Source organism: Bison bison, unplaced genomic scaffold (genome assembly GCF_000754665.1).
Source record: "Bison bison bison isolate TAMUID 2011002044 unplaced genomic scaffold, Bison_UMD1.0 scf7180017864037, whole genome shotgun sequence".
Classification (NCBI taxonomy): Eukaryota; Metazoa; Chordata; class Mammalia; order Artiodactyla; family Bovidae; genus Bison; species Bison bison.
Window position 1 is genome coordinate 2,734,396 of NW_011494609.1, and position 15,413 is coordinate 2,749,808.

Here is a 15,413-nt window from a genome sequence, read left to right on the forward strand (position 1 = left end):
TTTGCCGCTTCTTCCCAAAGATCAGAACACTTCCCATTCCTGGGTACCAGCCCAGTGGCCCGAGTTGCCCCTCTACCTGCCTGGAAGGTGCTGGACCCACCTGCCTTCCTGTTGCCTAGGGCTGGGACGCTCCTGGTCAGTGGTTCCTGGCCCTCACTGCACATCAGACCTGGGGCCCTGGCTGCCTCCAGCCACGTGAAACGCGTCTCTGGGGGTGAGGCCCAGGCACCTGTACTTTTACATGCTGCCCAGGTGACTCCATAGCTCATGCAGGACTGGAAACCACTGAGCTTCACCACCTACTCTTCCCCTGGCCCCCAGAGGTCCCCACTCCCACTCAGGTCAGCCCAGCACCCCCACACTGAGACTCGGCAGTCTGAGAGGAAGTCACACTGCAGTTCAGGTGTGGGGGCCTGGCCGCCAGGGGCTTAGCCGCAGGATACAGAGGTGCTCACGGCTTCCTGGGTCCCAACTTAAGCACAGGTGGGATGAATGTCAATCCTGTACCTCTCCTTCGGCCCCCACTCCAGACAGCATCTTTGAGACGTTAAAAGCCACACGTTTCTTCTGCGTGCTGTACACCCTCAGGATCCTAAACAAAGAAGACAAGTCTGACCTATCTCTTCTAGTAAGTGAATTACGTTTCCCATAGAAACAATCTAGTACCAGAACTAAAGACTGCTTCAACAACTTGCGGCCTGCAAAACCACTGACCAAAGACTTTCACACTTAACTGAATGACTCGGGCAAATATTAACAATTGAAAGGCTACTGCTAATGAAGGGGGGAAATACGCTGTAATTTCACTTTTTTATGGAATGTTTCAACTTGTCAAGGGAGATGAACTTCGGGTCTTGGACGTGTGGCCCAATGGCCATCTGCACGACTGTTGTGAAGTTGATTTTGTGTGGAAGGGTCTTGGCCTCAGGGATTTGCAAGAGTAAGGAAAACACTAGCAGGTAAACTGGTTGTTGGTAATATATTATTCCCCAAGCCAATCAGACTGTTTCACTCCTGAGTGTTGAATAAAACACATACACCAGGGGATTACCCTGGCAGTCCAGTGGTTATAACTCAGCCCTTCCACTGCAGAGGGCATGGGTTCAATCCCTGGTTGGGGAACTAAGATCCCACATGTCACTGGGGCAAAGCCAAAGAATTCCCCCACATATACCAGAAAATAAATGACAACTGAAATGTTACAGGAGATTCTTCAAAAGATAAACACTAATTCTTCCTTAGTGTTTTCATTCCAGGGTTATCTGAAATCCAGTTTGTTATACTTAAAATTAGCTGTATGTGCTTAGTCACTCAGTTGTGTCTGATTCTGAGACCCCATGGACTGTAGCCCACCAGGCTCCTTTGTCCATGGAATTCTGCAGGCAAGAACATTGGAGTGGGTTGCCATTTCCTACCCCAGGGGATCTTCCCGACCCAGAGATTGAACCTGGGTTTCCTGTACTGCAGGCAGATTCTTAACCATTGGAGTCACCAGGGGAGGCACTTCTCAATTATGGCAGTAATAAACCTAACAAAAGACTTTAGTATAATTTGGCTCTATATGCTCTATATTAAAAATGTCATTATGTACTTTTTTTCTGGTGATAATTTTCAATCTAAAACAAATCTGCAAATGGCTAGAGCAGGACCATTATAAATCTGAGAAGCAAAGCTGAAGAGACGTGAAAAAGGACTGTTATGACTGGTGAGCAATGACTGGTGCCTCTGTTGTTGCTGTTGTTTTTAATTTGGCCACACCAGGCCTTGTTGCAGCTGTAGGATCTAGTTCCCTGACCAGGAATTGAACCCAGGTCCCCTGCAGTGGGAGCACAGAGTCTTAACTACTGGACCACCAGGGAAATCCTCCTGGCTTTTTAAAAAATTCTTTGTTCCAAGAACACAATTAAATTACTGTATTTAATTACACCAGTAAATACAGCAACAGGACCTCTTTGAAACAAGGAGGAAAACAAGACAAAATATCTTCTTTTCAAATTAATTTAAACGGAGTTGTTAAAATCACTGTAGCAGTAAACACTAATCAAAAAAATGAAATAAATATCCAACCTTACCACTAGGTATCTCTTCTTTCCTAAGTCATATTTATAAAAGACTTTTTCTTTAAAAAAGTTCAGATTTAACTCAGAGCCATTTCTGCATTCACTCACCCATTCAATAAAGACTTAAGTACTAACTTTGTGTAAGGCTTTTGTCCTAATCAGTTTCCAATTTCTTACTCTGTTTTAAGAATAACAGTAAAATAAAACGCTTTCTATGAAATCAGGAACAAAAGAATCAAAGCTAGATTGTGCTTTATATTGGTTAAGCTGTAATAAAAATACCTCTGAAGAAAATTTAAAGCTAACAGAGATGAGGACAACTCATCAAATACTAACTTACCTGTCACAGCTCAGGGTAGCAACATATTGACCCAAAGGATCCCAGGTTACTCCTTGTACGTAACTTTTATGTTCATTAAAAATTGAGATCTTCTGGCCTATGGATAAAGCATACAACACATTACTAAAACCCGCTAATGCACAAATGGTATAAACCACAATTTAAGTATTATTCCTTTGCTGTTCCATCATTCAGCACCGGGCGATTGAGCCTCTGTACCAAATCCCACGTCAGGCTCTGGGGTCAAAGATAACTTCACGTGGTGCCCGCTCCCAGGGAGCTCAGAGCTCCCGGTGGCAGCTATGCACACACAATCCCCTTGGAGAGCAAGCTGGAGAGAAAGAATACGAGTGGCAGGGTCAGTGGGAGGGGGGAACAGACCACCACAGGGCACACACAGACACCATGGGGAGGACGAGGGGCAGCTGCAAGAAAGCAGGGGGCAAGGGTGAAGGCGTGAGCTCAGAGTTCAGGTCTCCAGGTAAGGCAGGACATGCGGGGCCAGCGGGGAGAGAAGGCAGCATTCTGAGCAAACCCATGGGGTGAAAGCCAGCTTGGCATTCGGGGAAATGACAGGCAGCTGAGACCGCTGGTGTGTGCAACACCCTCATGTGCGAGAGAAAGGTTCTGGGGGCTCACAGTGCGGCTCGGCGCAACGCTGAGCTGGGAAGTGACCTGCATCTCAAGGATGAAGCTGAGGGTTGAAGAGAGCACGCACAGGAAGTGTCATTAGTAGGAAGGGGACAGGAGACTGGGTGAGAGCCAAGGGTCTGCCCCAAAGCAAGGCGGGCCAGGATGGGAAAGGGCTTTGGGGGAGAAACGTGGAGGATAAAACCAGTCGCACACAAAGACAACCTGGAAGAACCGAGGAGGGGGTTAGGAAGCCTTGGCCAGTCTTTGAGAAACAAAACCCTCTTTTGGGGGGAGCACTCTACACCTGGCCACTCACTCTGGCGATTTCCTCGCCTCTCACTTACTCAATCTTCTGCCAGGGGCACCCGCTCCCCACACCCACCACTGCCCCCTAAAACCGCAGGCCTCGAGGTCGCCAGGGACCTTCGTGTGCACACCACAGATGTCAGAGTAACTGTCCGTCCCCCTCCCCTTCATGAGGCTCTTCTCTGGGAGTCTGCTGAGATTAAGGTGGCTGGGGGTGAAGAAGTAGTTTCAGGAGATCTTCGGAGGTTTGTGGGGGAGGCTATTGAGGAAACAGGGGTGGGACTGGACCTCACAAGCAAAAGGGGCAGGGACCTTGGGACCACCCACCCGCCCCCGGAGGCTGCTGGGGACGCATTTGCAGGGGCTCGGGGTGCAGTGTGTGGGTCTGTGACCAGCTGTGCTCAGCCCGGGACCAGGACCACAGCCGATCCTGGGCTGGGGTTTGTCTTGGTGGGGCAGGTGGACGAAGACGGTCTGTGTTCGTACATGATCCCCTTGGGAAACAAGCTGGACAGGGAGAATACAAGAGGCCGGAGGGGCCGACAGACCAGGAAGCAGAGGGCTCAGTGGACTGCGGGGCTCCTGGAAGGAGACGAGCAAGAAGTGGAGGTGCTGAGGGACCAGCCGCAGATGTGCTGATGTGGGGGGCAGGCCGCCTGGCCTGAGGTGTCCCTATCAGAGCTGTCAGAGGACAGGTCTTCAGAGACAGATGCCCAGCTCTGGGACAGCGGACAGCAGACAAGACAAGTGCGGACCAAGTGGGCATTTTTCAGCTCTGGAGTCAAAATCACTGCAGATGGTGACTGCAGCCATGAAATTAAAAGACACTTGCTCCTTGGAAGAAAAGTTATGACAAACCTAGACAGCATATTAAAAAGCAGAGACATTACTTTGCCAACAAAGGTCCATCTAGTCAAAGCTATGGTTTTTCCAGTGGTCATGTATGGATGTGAGAGTTGGACTGTAAATAAAGCTAAGAGCCAAAGAATTGATGCTTTTGAGCTGTGGTGTTGGAGAAGACTCTTGAGAGTCCCTTGGACTGTAAGGAGATCCAACCAGTCCATCCTAAAGGAGATCAGTCCTGAATATTCATTGGAAGGACTGATGCAGAAGCTGAAACGCCAATACTTTGGCACCTGATGCAAAGAACTGACTCATTTGAAAAGACCCTGATGCTGGTAAGGGTTGAAGGCGGGAGGAGAAGGGGATGACAGAGGATGAGATGGTTGGATGGCCTCACTGGCTCAATGGACATGAGTTTGAGTAAACTGGGAGTTGGTGATGGACAGGGAGGCCCGGCCTGCTGCAGTCTGTGGGGTCACAAAGAGTAGGACAGGACTGAGCGACTGAACTGAACTGAAGGTGATGGGCAGTAGATAGAATCACAGCACGTGCAAATCCACAAATACAAAAACTTACTGACTTTGAATAACCTTGCCCATGTTACACGTTTAAAACAAAGGCTTACAATAAAGTCTCTATTTCCACACTCCTTAAAAACTGTTCCTCCCCCTGCCCCCTTCTCTGTTGTCCCAGGATCAGCATGCCACGTGCTAATAAGTAAAATCAGGTTGCTCTATTGCTCAAAGCCCTTTGGCAGCTCACGATCACACCTAGGATAACCTGAGACCTGACCCGGGTGGCCGGGCCCACCACCACCCTCCAGCCTCAGGTCCTCCTTCCCCCTCCTGCTCCTGCACACCCTCAATTTCCTGTTGCCTGGACACAACAAGCCGTTCCAGCCACAGGGCCTCCGCACTTGCTGTTCCCACATGCAGGAACACCGTTCCCCGAAACAATGCACACAGCTCACTCCCCAACTTCATTCCAGTTTCTTTTCAAACTCCACGTGTTCAGAGAAGCCTTCTTGATCACCCGACCACTCTCTGACCCCCTCAGGGCGCTATCACTTCCTAACATTGGATGGACGTTTGCGTACTTATTCACAACCTGCTAGAACTTGACCATCATATTTGGGTACTTTCCAGCACCTGCAAGAGTGCCCAGAGTGCTGGCAGTGTTCAAGGTCATTACAGCTGGTTTCAGAGGTGCTGGATGGAGTGTCCGCAGACACCAAAATATCAAGGTTTGGGAAAAAGAAGATGAGGATGCTGGTCACGCTGGTCCTCCCCTCGGCAGAAATGTCGCGGACTGATTAGAAAGAGTGTGTGTGACACAGAGGAGGCAAGAGAAGCTGCTTCAGTGGACAGCACGGAACTATTAACACAAGAGAGGCTTTTACAGCGTGGACGGAAACTGGGCGGATGCAGCACTGAGACTGCAGAGGATGCCAACAGCCACAGCCTGACCCCTGACCTGGGTATCTGGGCTGGTGGAGAATGACCAGATAAAGGAGAGGAGAGGAAGAGGTTTGGGAGAAAACACCAAGCTTGACTGCAGGACTGCGGCGGGGGAAAGTGGTTAGGCACTGGCCACCACTGCTACTTTCAAACTGTAGTTAACTTCTCACATGTTTACCTCCCACTTCCTCCCACACCCCTCCAAAACAGGTTCTTTCAAAGCAGCGAGGTATCCTTTGCTTTATTTGATGTCCTGAAATGTAAACCTGACCATGAAGTGAAGTGAAAGTCACTCAGTCGTGTCCGAGTCTTTGTGACCCCAAAGACTATACAGTCCATGGTATTCTCCAGGCCTGAATACTGGGGTGGGTAGCCTTTCCCTTCTCCAGGGGGTCTTCCCAACCCAGGGATCAAACCCAGGTCTCCCACATTGCAGGTGAATTCTTTACCAGCTGAGCTACAAGGGAAACCTGATCACAGCTACCACTACATCGAGCAGGCAATGCCCCACTGATGATGATGACCTGATAACCTTCCAAGATCCTCAGGTCCGTGAAGGCTGGGATCAGCCCTGTCCCTCCCCACCTGCTCCCTCGTCATGTCTGCACCCCCAGGCGCTCGGTGTCTACCTTGCTTTGGCATCAGCAACTCATGACTCATAACACCACTGCTAAACCTCATACATTCCGACTGCATCCCTGGCATACGGGGATAATCCCTAAGCTGTCCAGCTAAACTTCTGTTTCAGTTCGCTAAAGAAACTCTTCTGAAGCGTTTCATGGTTCAGCTTTTCAGCCACTTGGAATATTGCTCCCCTAATAATGGGCTTTCCTGGTGGCTCAGACAGCAAAGACCCTGCCTGCAATGCAGAAGACCTGGTTCCAACCCTAGGTCAGGAAGATCCCCTGGAGGAGGAAATGGCAACCCACTTCAGTACTCTTGCCTGGGAAATTCCATGGGTAGAGGAGTCTGGCAGGCTGTAGTACACGGGGTTGCAGAGAATCGGACATGACTGAATGACTAACACTTGCATTTTCCCCCCAACAATAGCAAAAACACATCAGCTACCTTTACTAACGTCCCACATGATGGCCGTGTTGTCCACAGAGGCAGAAGCCATTAAATTCCCGTCAGTTGCCCAGCAAATATCATACACGTCTTCTAAGTGGCCCCTAGAATCCAAAGAGGAAAAAGAAAAGAAAAAGCAATTCTTGTCTTGAGGAGAGGAAAAAAAACAAATGTCAAAAATTTAAAGGCAAACTCAAGGCCCATGCAATGGGATTGTAGAATTCCCACTAGAGCTACATAGCTATATTAGCTGTAGCTATAAAGTACTACCTTCAAGGATACTTGTATCTTTAAAATTGATTCAAGTTTACTAAAGAAAATTTTATAAGAGAAACTAGGAAAACCTATTTTAATGGCTTTTAATGGAAAATCCATTTTAATCCATATTTTTATCTTTTTAAGCCAGGGGTCCCCAACCCCTGGACTGGTACCAGCCCGTGGCCTGTTAGGAACTGAGCTGGCCGGCAGGAGGCTAGGAGGAGGCCTGAGGAGGCAGGAGGAGCCGAGTGAAGCTTCCTGTGTATTTCCAGCCACTCCCTGGCGATCGTATTACTGCCTGAGCCCCGCCTCCTCTCAGGTCAGAGGTGGCTCTGGATTCTCACAGGGCCTCGAGCCCTGATGGTGCTTGAGAGGTACCCAGGTGGTAGGCTCCTTGTGAGAATTTAATGCCTGATGATCCGAGGTGGAGCTCAGGCCATGATGTGAGCTCTGGGGAGTGGCTTGGGGAGGAGGACTGCGGGAGACCATGAAGAATCAACTGCCTGCAGACTCATATGCAAACTCTATCACTGAGCAGCAAGTGACAACTGTATAATTATTTCATTATATATTATAATGTCATAATAATAACAGAAATAAAGTGCACAAAAAATGTAATGCACTTGAATCAGCCTGAAATCACCCCTCACCCCTAGTCTGTGGAAAAACTGTCTTCCACAAAACCTGTCCCTGGTGCCAAAAATATTGGGGGGCTGCTGTTTTAAACTATGCCTGCATTACTGTCTTGCACAAGTAAAAGCTTTAAGTGAGATATGAAAGTCTAAATGCCTATCAGCTGAATGCATTCAGGTCCTAAAGCTAACCCCTCCGCAGGTCCCTCCCAAGGTTACCTCAGGGTTTTTACGACAGTCCAGTTCTCCTTGTTCAGCTCAGCCTCATCCTCGTCCTGAAAAGCAACCTGTTCCGGCTCCTTGTTATCATTCACCTTCCAGAGCAGAATGACAGCATCTGCAGAGTGAGTCGATTAAACGCAAGTCATGCTTTCCTGTGTGGCCTCTTCACTTCTGGATTTTTAGGACATTAAACAATATCTACAATATCTACAGACACTATGGCCATGAGGATTTACCTCTAAGAATTCGGGCAGGAACAGCAAGTTTCCCTTCTGAACAAAACTTTCTACTAATTTACTGTGTTCTTAAATTGTTTTTTTCAGTATCAGATATTTTAAGCTCTATAATGGAAATTTTGGGGGTTTTTTTGGGGGGTGCATACTGGGTGGCTTATGGGATCTTAGTTTCCTGACCAGCAATGGAACCAGGGCCCCCAGCAGTGGAAGCACAGGGTCCTAACCACTGGACCACCAGGGAATTCCCTCTATAATGGGAATTTTCAAACGTATACAAAAGTACAGAAACTGTTCACTGCAGCCCTGTTTACAATAGCGAGGACATGGAAGCAACCTAAATGTCCATCAACAGAAGAATGGATAAAGAAGATGTGGTACATAAATCCAATGGAATATTACTGAGCTATAAAAAAAGAATGAAATACTCCCCATAACATATCCCCGTAACTCCCCTAAATTATCTAAATGACAGATTCAGAGGGTCAAGCAACCTCTGAAATGAGAAAGTATATCTAGCTCAAATCTCAGTATTGACTATGAGACATGTGTGTATCTGGTTTCTAAAGATTCAAAGTAAAATACTCACCATCCCCTCCCGATGCTAAAATTTCCCCATTTGGAGAAAAACGTACGACATTGACCGCTTTGGTATGGCGAGCAAGATTGGACAAAAATTCAACGATGGCCTTTCCATCTGGTCCTTTTTCTACCTTCCAGACCTGTTGATACAAAAACACTCATTCAGAGAAACATGTAGTGAGCAGGCTTCATACTGCACCTACTAAAACAACCCTGTACTGATTTTCAGAAAGAAAATTTAGTTTCTGTTTCGAAACGTAAGAGGAAGTAACTCCTATCTGAAACATAAACCTCCTGTGCCACTGCCTCCCACCTCCTCCTTGTGCAAACTCTTCCCCTAGAGGAAACTGGCCTCAGGGTTCTGAAATAATAACATCACCACATCCAGTGACATCAGTCTATGTAACAGGACCCTAGGAAGAAAGTTGCTCTCTATTGCCTCACTGTTGACTCAAGGTCCTGACAAATTATCCATCTGGGCTGGACACACATATACATACACTTTGTTGCTCAGTTGTGTCCGACTCTTTGAGACCCCCATGGACTGTAGTCCACCAGGTTCCTCTGTCCATGGGATTCTCCAGGCCAAAATACTGGAGTGGATTTGCCATTTCCTCTTCCAGGAGATCTTCCCCACCCAGGGATCCAACTGGCACCTCCTGCCTTTAGCAAGCGAATTCTTTACCGCTAGTGCCACCTGGGAAGCCCCTGGGCTAGGTAACTTAGTACAATAATTTGTGATGATTGCCTGCAGTGTGCATGCTCAGTCCTGTCCGACTCTTTGCAACCCCAGACTCCTGTGTCCATGGGATTTCCCAGGGGAAAAAAATACTGCAGTGGGCTGCCATTCCCTCCTCCAGAGGGATCTTCCTGGATCAGAGATCGAACCTGCGTCTCCTGCATTGGCAGATTCTTTACCGCCGAGCCGGCCACCTGGGAAGCCCTGCGTTTAATAGTCATTATAAAAACACAAGAATGGAGAACGCCACTTCAACGTTGCTTCCTGGGCCCTTCCCATTCCCCGTGCCCCACTTACCCTGACAGCCGTGTCCACCCCAGCGGAGGCTAGCCGGTGGATCCTCCCGGCGGCTCCATACTGGAAATCCAGGCTGTACACCGGCTCCTTGTTGTGCCAGGCGATCTCGCAAGTGATGACTTTCATCCTCCGGGGTCTTCAAGGAGCGAAACACAGTTCCTCAGGGGGTGGTGGGGAGTGCCCCCGTTGGTTCTCCAAAGACGGAGGAGAGAGAGCTGCAAATGGTTAGTGATGAGATGAATCTTCGAGCCGAGGACTAGGCACTGAACGCTCAAGCCTGAGCCAGGAGCCCTGCCTACCATTAAAGACGCTGCCCTGGGAGAGGATGTCAGTGCGGCCCTCTGACGCAACCCTCGCAGCTCCTCCTTAAGTGGTTCGCGGAGTCCTCGGTTGTTTTCAGTTTATTCTCCGGGAACGTCCGGAAGAGCAACGAGGGACGGACACCCAGGGAGGGGAAAGCAAGGCCCGGGCCGGGCCAGGCCAAGCTGAGAGGGGGGCGAGCCCAGGGATCAGGGGGTGGGCGCCCCGGGGCGACGGGTACCGGGGGTGAGGGAGGGCCGGGGCCGCGGGGGAAGGGCTGCTCGGCGAGCCGACCGAGGCCGGGGACGAGGGGGCAGCCGGAACCGGACCTGAGACCTGGCTGAGAGGAGGCCGCCGGGGGCACTGAGGCCGGGCCGGGGGCCAGCCGCGCACACGCGCGCTTCTCCGAAGCTCTCCCGGGTCCTTGCGGCTGGCCCTCGGCGAGGGCCGCTCGCCACCCTAACCTGGCCCCTCACCCCTCACCCAGGCCCGGCCTGGAAAGCGTGGGGACGCGAGAGTCCGCGCGGGAGAACCAGTACCTGAAGAGAAACGCTCAGGCCGCTGGGCCACCAGCTCCCGCCGCCGCGCGCGCACCGCTTCCCGCGCGCCGCAGGCCCGGCCTTCTTGTGGGCGGGGCCGCGGGACTCCCCGCCTCCGCGTGGGCGGGGCTCTAAAGACTGAGTGTTCACCTCCTCGTGGGCGGGGCTCCACAGAGGCCCTGTCCCGCCGCGGAGGCGTGACCAGCGCCCTCAGACACTGGGCTGGCTCCCGCCGGTTTATTTCCCTGCGGACCGACGCATCGGTGGAAGAATGAGGGAGTCCAATCACTTCTTCCCTTGTTAATTTAGCAAACATTCTTAGCAAACATTTACTGAGCATCTGCTATATGCTGGACCCTATGCTGGACCTGGATACACAGTGGAGAGCGAAGCTGACACAGACTTCAGTTCAGTTCAGTAGCTCAGTCGTGTCCGACTCTTTGCGACCCTTTGGACGGCCGCACCGCCAGGCCTCGCTGTCCATCACCAACTCCCGGAGCTTACTCAAACTTATGTCCATTGAGTCGGTGATACCATCCAAACATCTCATGCTCTGTCGTCCCCTCTCCTCCGGCCTTCAATCTTTCCCAGCATCAGGGTCTTTTCCAATGAGTCAGTTCTTCGCATCAGGTAGCCAAAGTACTGGAGTTTCAGCTTCAGCATCAGTCCTTCCAATGAATATTCAGGACTGATTTCCTTTAGGATGGACTGGTTGGAACTCCTTGCAGTCCAAGGGACTCTCAAGAGTCTTCTCCAACACCACAGTTCAAAAGCAGACTTACCCTCAGGAGAATTTGCAGTCTGGTAAAACAAAAAGGAGGGCCCTCCTCTAGGACAGGTGGCGACACTGTAACTCTGAGACTCACCCAAGACTACCACGACTTTCACTAGTGCAGTGACTATCTGACAGCTATAACCTGTTTTGGTCACTAGTGTTTCAAAATAAATAAACCACAGAAATGGTCTTCAGGCCTCCTGTCATGTATCCAAATAATTATAATTAAAAAATAAAGTGAAAAGGAGTATGTCAAGGTTGTGTATTGCCACCCTGCTTATTTAACTTATATGCAGAGTACATCATGCGAAATACTGGGCTGGAGGAATCACAAGCTGGAATCAAGATTGCTGGGAGAAATATCAGCAACCTCAGATGTGCAGATGATACCACTCAAATGGCAGAGAGAGAAGAGGAACTAACGAGTCTCTTGACGAGCGTGAAAGAGGAGAGTGGAAAAGCTGGCTTAAAATTCAACGTTCAAAACACAAAGATTATGGCATCTGGTCCCATAACTTCATGGCAAATAGATGGGGAAAAAGTGGAATCAGTGACAGATTTTATTTTCTTGGTCTCCAAGATCACTGTGGACAGTGACTGCAGGCATGATTAAAAGATGCTTGCTCCTTGGAAGAAAAGCTGTGACCAACCTAGACAGCATATTTAAAAGCAGAGACATCACTTTGCCAACAAATGTCCATATAGTCAAAGATATGCTTTTTCCAGTAGTCGTGTATGGATGTGAGAGTTGGACCATAAAGAAGGCTGAGCGCCGAAGAACTGATTTTTTGAATTGTGGTTGGAGACGACTCTTGAGAGTCCCTTAGACTGCAAGGAGATCCAATCAGTCCATCCTAAAGGAAATCAGTCCTGAATAGTCATTGGAAGGACTGATGCTGAAACTGAAGTTTCAATACTTGGACAACTTGATGCACAGAGCCAACTTATTGGAAAAGACCCTGATGCTGGAATAGATTGATGGCAAAAGAAGGGGGTGACAGAGGATGAAATGGTTGGATGGCATCAACAACTCAATGGACATGAGTCTGAGCAAACTGGGAGATAGTAAAGGACAGGGAAGCCTGGCAGGCAGCAGTCCATGGGGTTGCAGAGTCAGACATGACTTAGCAACTGAACAAAAGCAGCAACAAAATACAGTGAAAAGGAACATGAAAGGAAGAATGTGCTTTTACAGTCCTGAATGTGAGCGAGCTTTAGATTTGAAGGATCAAAGAAAGTTTGAAAAGGAGACACTTAAAGTGGGTTTCAAGTGATAAGAGTTTTGGAATGAGCAGCTCTGGGAAATGAGAATTGAAGGTAAAGAAACTCACTGTCAACAATAGAGATACAAAGAGGAAGTGGGACCTGGCCGTGGGAAAGGACGGGTGGATCAATGACCCAGAAGTCTCTGGACATTAACAAGCAGGTCGTGTGGACATGTGTGTTTCATGTGCGAGCATGTGTGCTCAGTTGCTTCAGTTGTGTCTGACTCTTTGTGACCCTATGGACTGTGGCCCACCAGGCTCTTCTGTCCATGGGATTCTCCAGGCAAGAATACTGGAGTGGGTTGCCATGCCCTCTTCAAGGGGTTTCATTTCTCCTTCTAAATTAATTGGAATCCTGATTCCATACATTAGTCTGGGAGCTTGGTTGAAATGACATTGGTCTAGATAAACAGACAATCTCCTTGTGCTGACTGACAGGTTTCTGGGCCTTCAAATCCAAGGGGTTTTGTAAAGCAAGTCCTATCCTGTGCAACCTTGCAGAAGACGGCTTGCCAGCCTCCCCCCGTGACTCTCCCACTCCCCAGCTTTCCCCTCTTCTCTCTCTGGATGTCTTGGCCCTGAATTCAATCAGGTCTCTTGCTCCTTTGGCAAACAAAAATTGGGATATTTTGCTTTTTTCTAGATAATTTTGGAGAATTCAAAACTATGTGATTGTTCAGTACCTGGATTGCTTACAGTATACCTCAATTAACAGATGTGCTTATGAACACTTCCTAAAAATAGAATTTAACATTTTAAAGTGAGGTTGTTAATCAGAAGGCAGAAATGGATGTAGCATGGCCTTTTGAAATGGGTTAATTTTCCGAATGTGACATTTTACCTGTGAGTTTCCTGGAAGGCAAGGAAACAAATACCCTGTGATGCAAAGCCTTGATGAAAAGAAATACAAGTTTATCTGAGCAGCCAACTTGTGATGACTTTTTAAAAAATTTTTCTTTTCTGGCATTTTTAGTCAAGAGTTGTCATGGATTCTTACATAAATGCTAGTCAAACGCTTTTAGCCAGTTTCACAAAAGGTATACAAATTGTCTACAAACGATGTCTCATGTTGATGAATACGACTGGATGGTCCTTAAGTCTACAGGAAGCTAGGACAATGTAGTTTTTAGATGTTCTCTTGAGTTATGGCTCGAATTTAGAGGACTTGGGAGTGGGAATGACTAATATGTGCTGTAGATAATCTAGTTGTTTGAAAAGCACAGATAAGAGGAGGGAAAAAAAGGAAGATGCCACTCCTAGGTATGTGCCCCAAAGAATTAAAAGCAAAGACAACAATAGATATTTATACAATAGTGTCCATAGCAGCATTCTTAATAGCAAAAAGTGGAACCAACTTAAATGTCCATGGATGGATGAATGGATAAAATATGGTACATCCATACAATGTAGTATCATTCAGCCTTAAAAAGGAATCAAACTGATATTTGCAACAATATAGATGAACCTTAAAAATGTTATGCAAAGTGAAATAAGCCAGACACAAAAGAACAAATACGTTATGATTCCACTTAGATATCTAGAATAAGCAAATTTGTAGAGACAGAAAGCAGAGGCCACCAGGGGACAGGTGGGAATGGGGAGTTATTGTTTACAGGATACAGTTTATTCGAAATGATGAAAAAGTTCTGGAAATGGATGGTGTAGGTAGTTGCCCAATGATATGAATGTACTGCATGCCTCTGAATCATACACTTAAAAATGGTATATACTTCCACAATAAAAAATTAGTCAATATTTACAATCACACACACAAATTATTACCAGAGGGATGTTAATGGGAATACAGGTAAAACAAGATTGACCATGAGTTGGAAACTGTTGAAGTGATGGGTGCACATGAGTTCATTGTAACAGTTTTTCTACTTTCCTTTTTATTGGAGTATAGTTGATTTACAATGTTTTTAGTTTCAGGTGTACAGCCAAGTAAATGTTACACATACACCCACTTTTTTAGATTCTTCTCCCCATAGGCCATTACAGAGTACTGAAGAGTTCCCCATGCTATACAGTAAGTCCTTGGTTATCTACTTTATATATAGTGGTGTGTACATATCAATCCCAATCTCCCAATTTATCCCTCCCTCTTCCTTTTACCCCGTTAACCATAAATTTGTTTTCTACATCTATAAATCTATTTGTTCTGCAGATAAGTTCATTTGTATCTTTTTTAGGTTCCACATATAACCAATATCATATATTTGTCTTTCTCTTAGTTCGCAATGACACTCTCTAGGTCCCATCCACATTGCTCTACATGGCATTATTTCATTCTTTTTTTATAGCTCAGTAATATTCCATTGGATTTATGTACCACATCTTCTTTATCCATTCTTCTGTTGATGGACATTTAGGTTGCTTCCATGTCCTCGCTATTGTAAACAGGGCTGCAGTGAACAGTTTCTGTACTTTTGTATACATTTGAAAATTCCCATTATAGAGGGAATTCCCTGGTGGTCCAGTGGTTAGGACCCTGTGCTTCCACTGCTGGGGGCCCTGGTTCCATTGCTGGTCAGGAAACTAAGATCCCATAAGCCACCCAGTATGCACCTCCCAAAAAAAAACCCCAAAATTTCCATTATAGAGCTTAAAATATCTGATACTGAAAAAAAAAATTTAAGAACACAGTAAACTAGTAGAAAATGAGAAACTACCGGTTAAGTGATTACAGTGAATATTATCATATAGTTTACATAATGTAATTATAGATAATATGTAATGATATACAGTAAGTATTTATTATTGCCCTGCTGCTACTAAGTCGCTTCAGTTGTGTCTGACTCTGTGTGACCCCATAGACGGCAGCCCACCAGGCTCCCCTGTCCCTGGGATTCTCCAGGCAAGAA

The 15,413-nt window shown here is 47.4% G+C and overlaps 1 protein-coding gene across 3 annotated transcripts in view; it reads right to left on the reverse strand.

Moving 5' to 3' along the window:
• Positions 1-10,586, reverse strand: part of CHAF1B (chromatin assembly factor 1, subunit B (p60)) — a 27,275-nt gene extending 16,689 nt beyond the window's left edge. For all 3 annotated transcript variants that reach the window (XM_010834841.1, XM_010834840.1, XM_010834839.1), the window contains exons 1-7: positions 10,510-10,586; positions 9,671-9,885; positions 8,642-8,774; positions 7,817-7,934; positions 6,708-6,811; positions 2,401-2,497; positions 508-592 (exon numbers count right to left, since the gene is read on the reverse strand). In XM_010834841.1, the coding sequence (XP_010833143.1) occupies positions 508-592; positions 2,401-2,497; positions 6,708-6,811; positions 7,817-7,934; positions 8,642-8,774; positions 9,671-9,796 (663 nt within the window). In that variant the 5' untranslated portion in view covers positions 9,797-9,885; positions 10,510-10,586. The remainder of the gene's footprint in view (positions 1-507; positions 593-2,400; positions 2,498-6,707; positions 6,812-7,816; positions 7,935-8,641; positions 8,775-9,670; positions 9,886-10,509) is intronic.
• Positions 10,587-15,413: the final 4,827 nt, after the last annotated feature.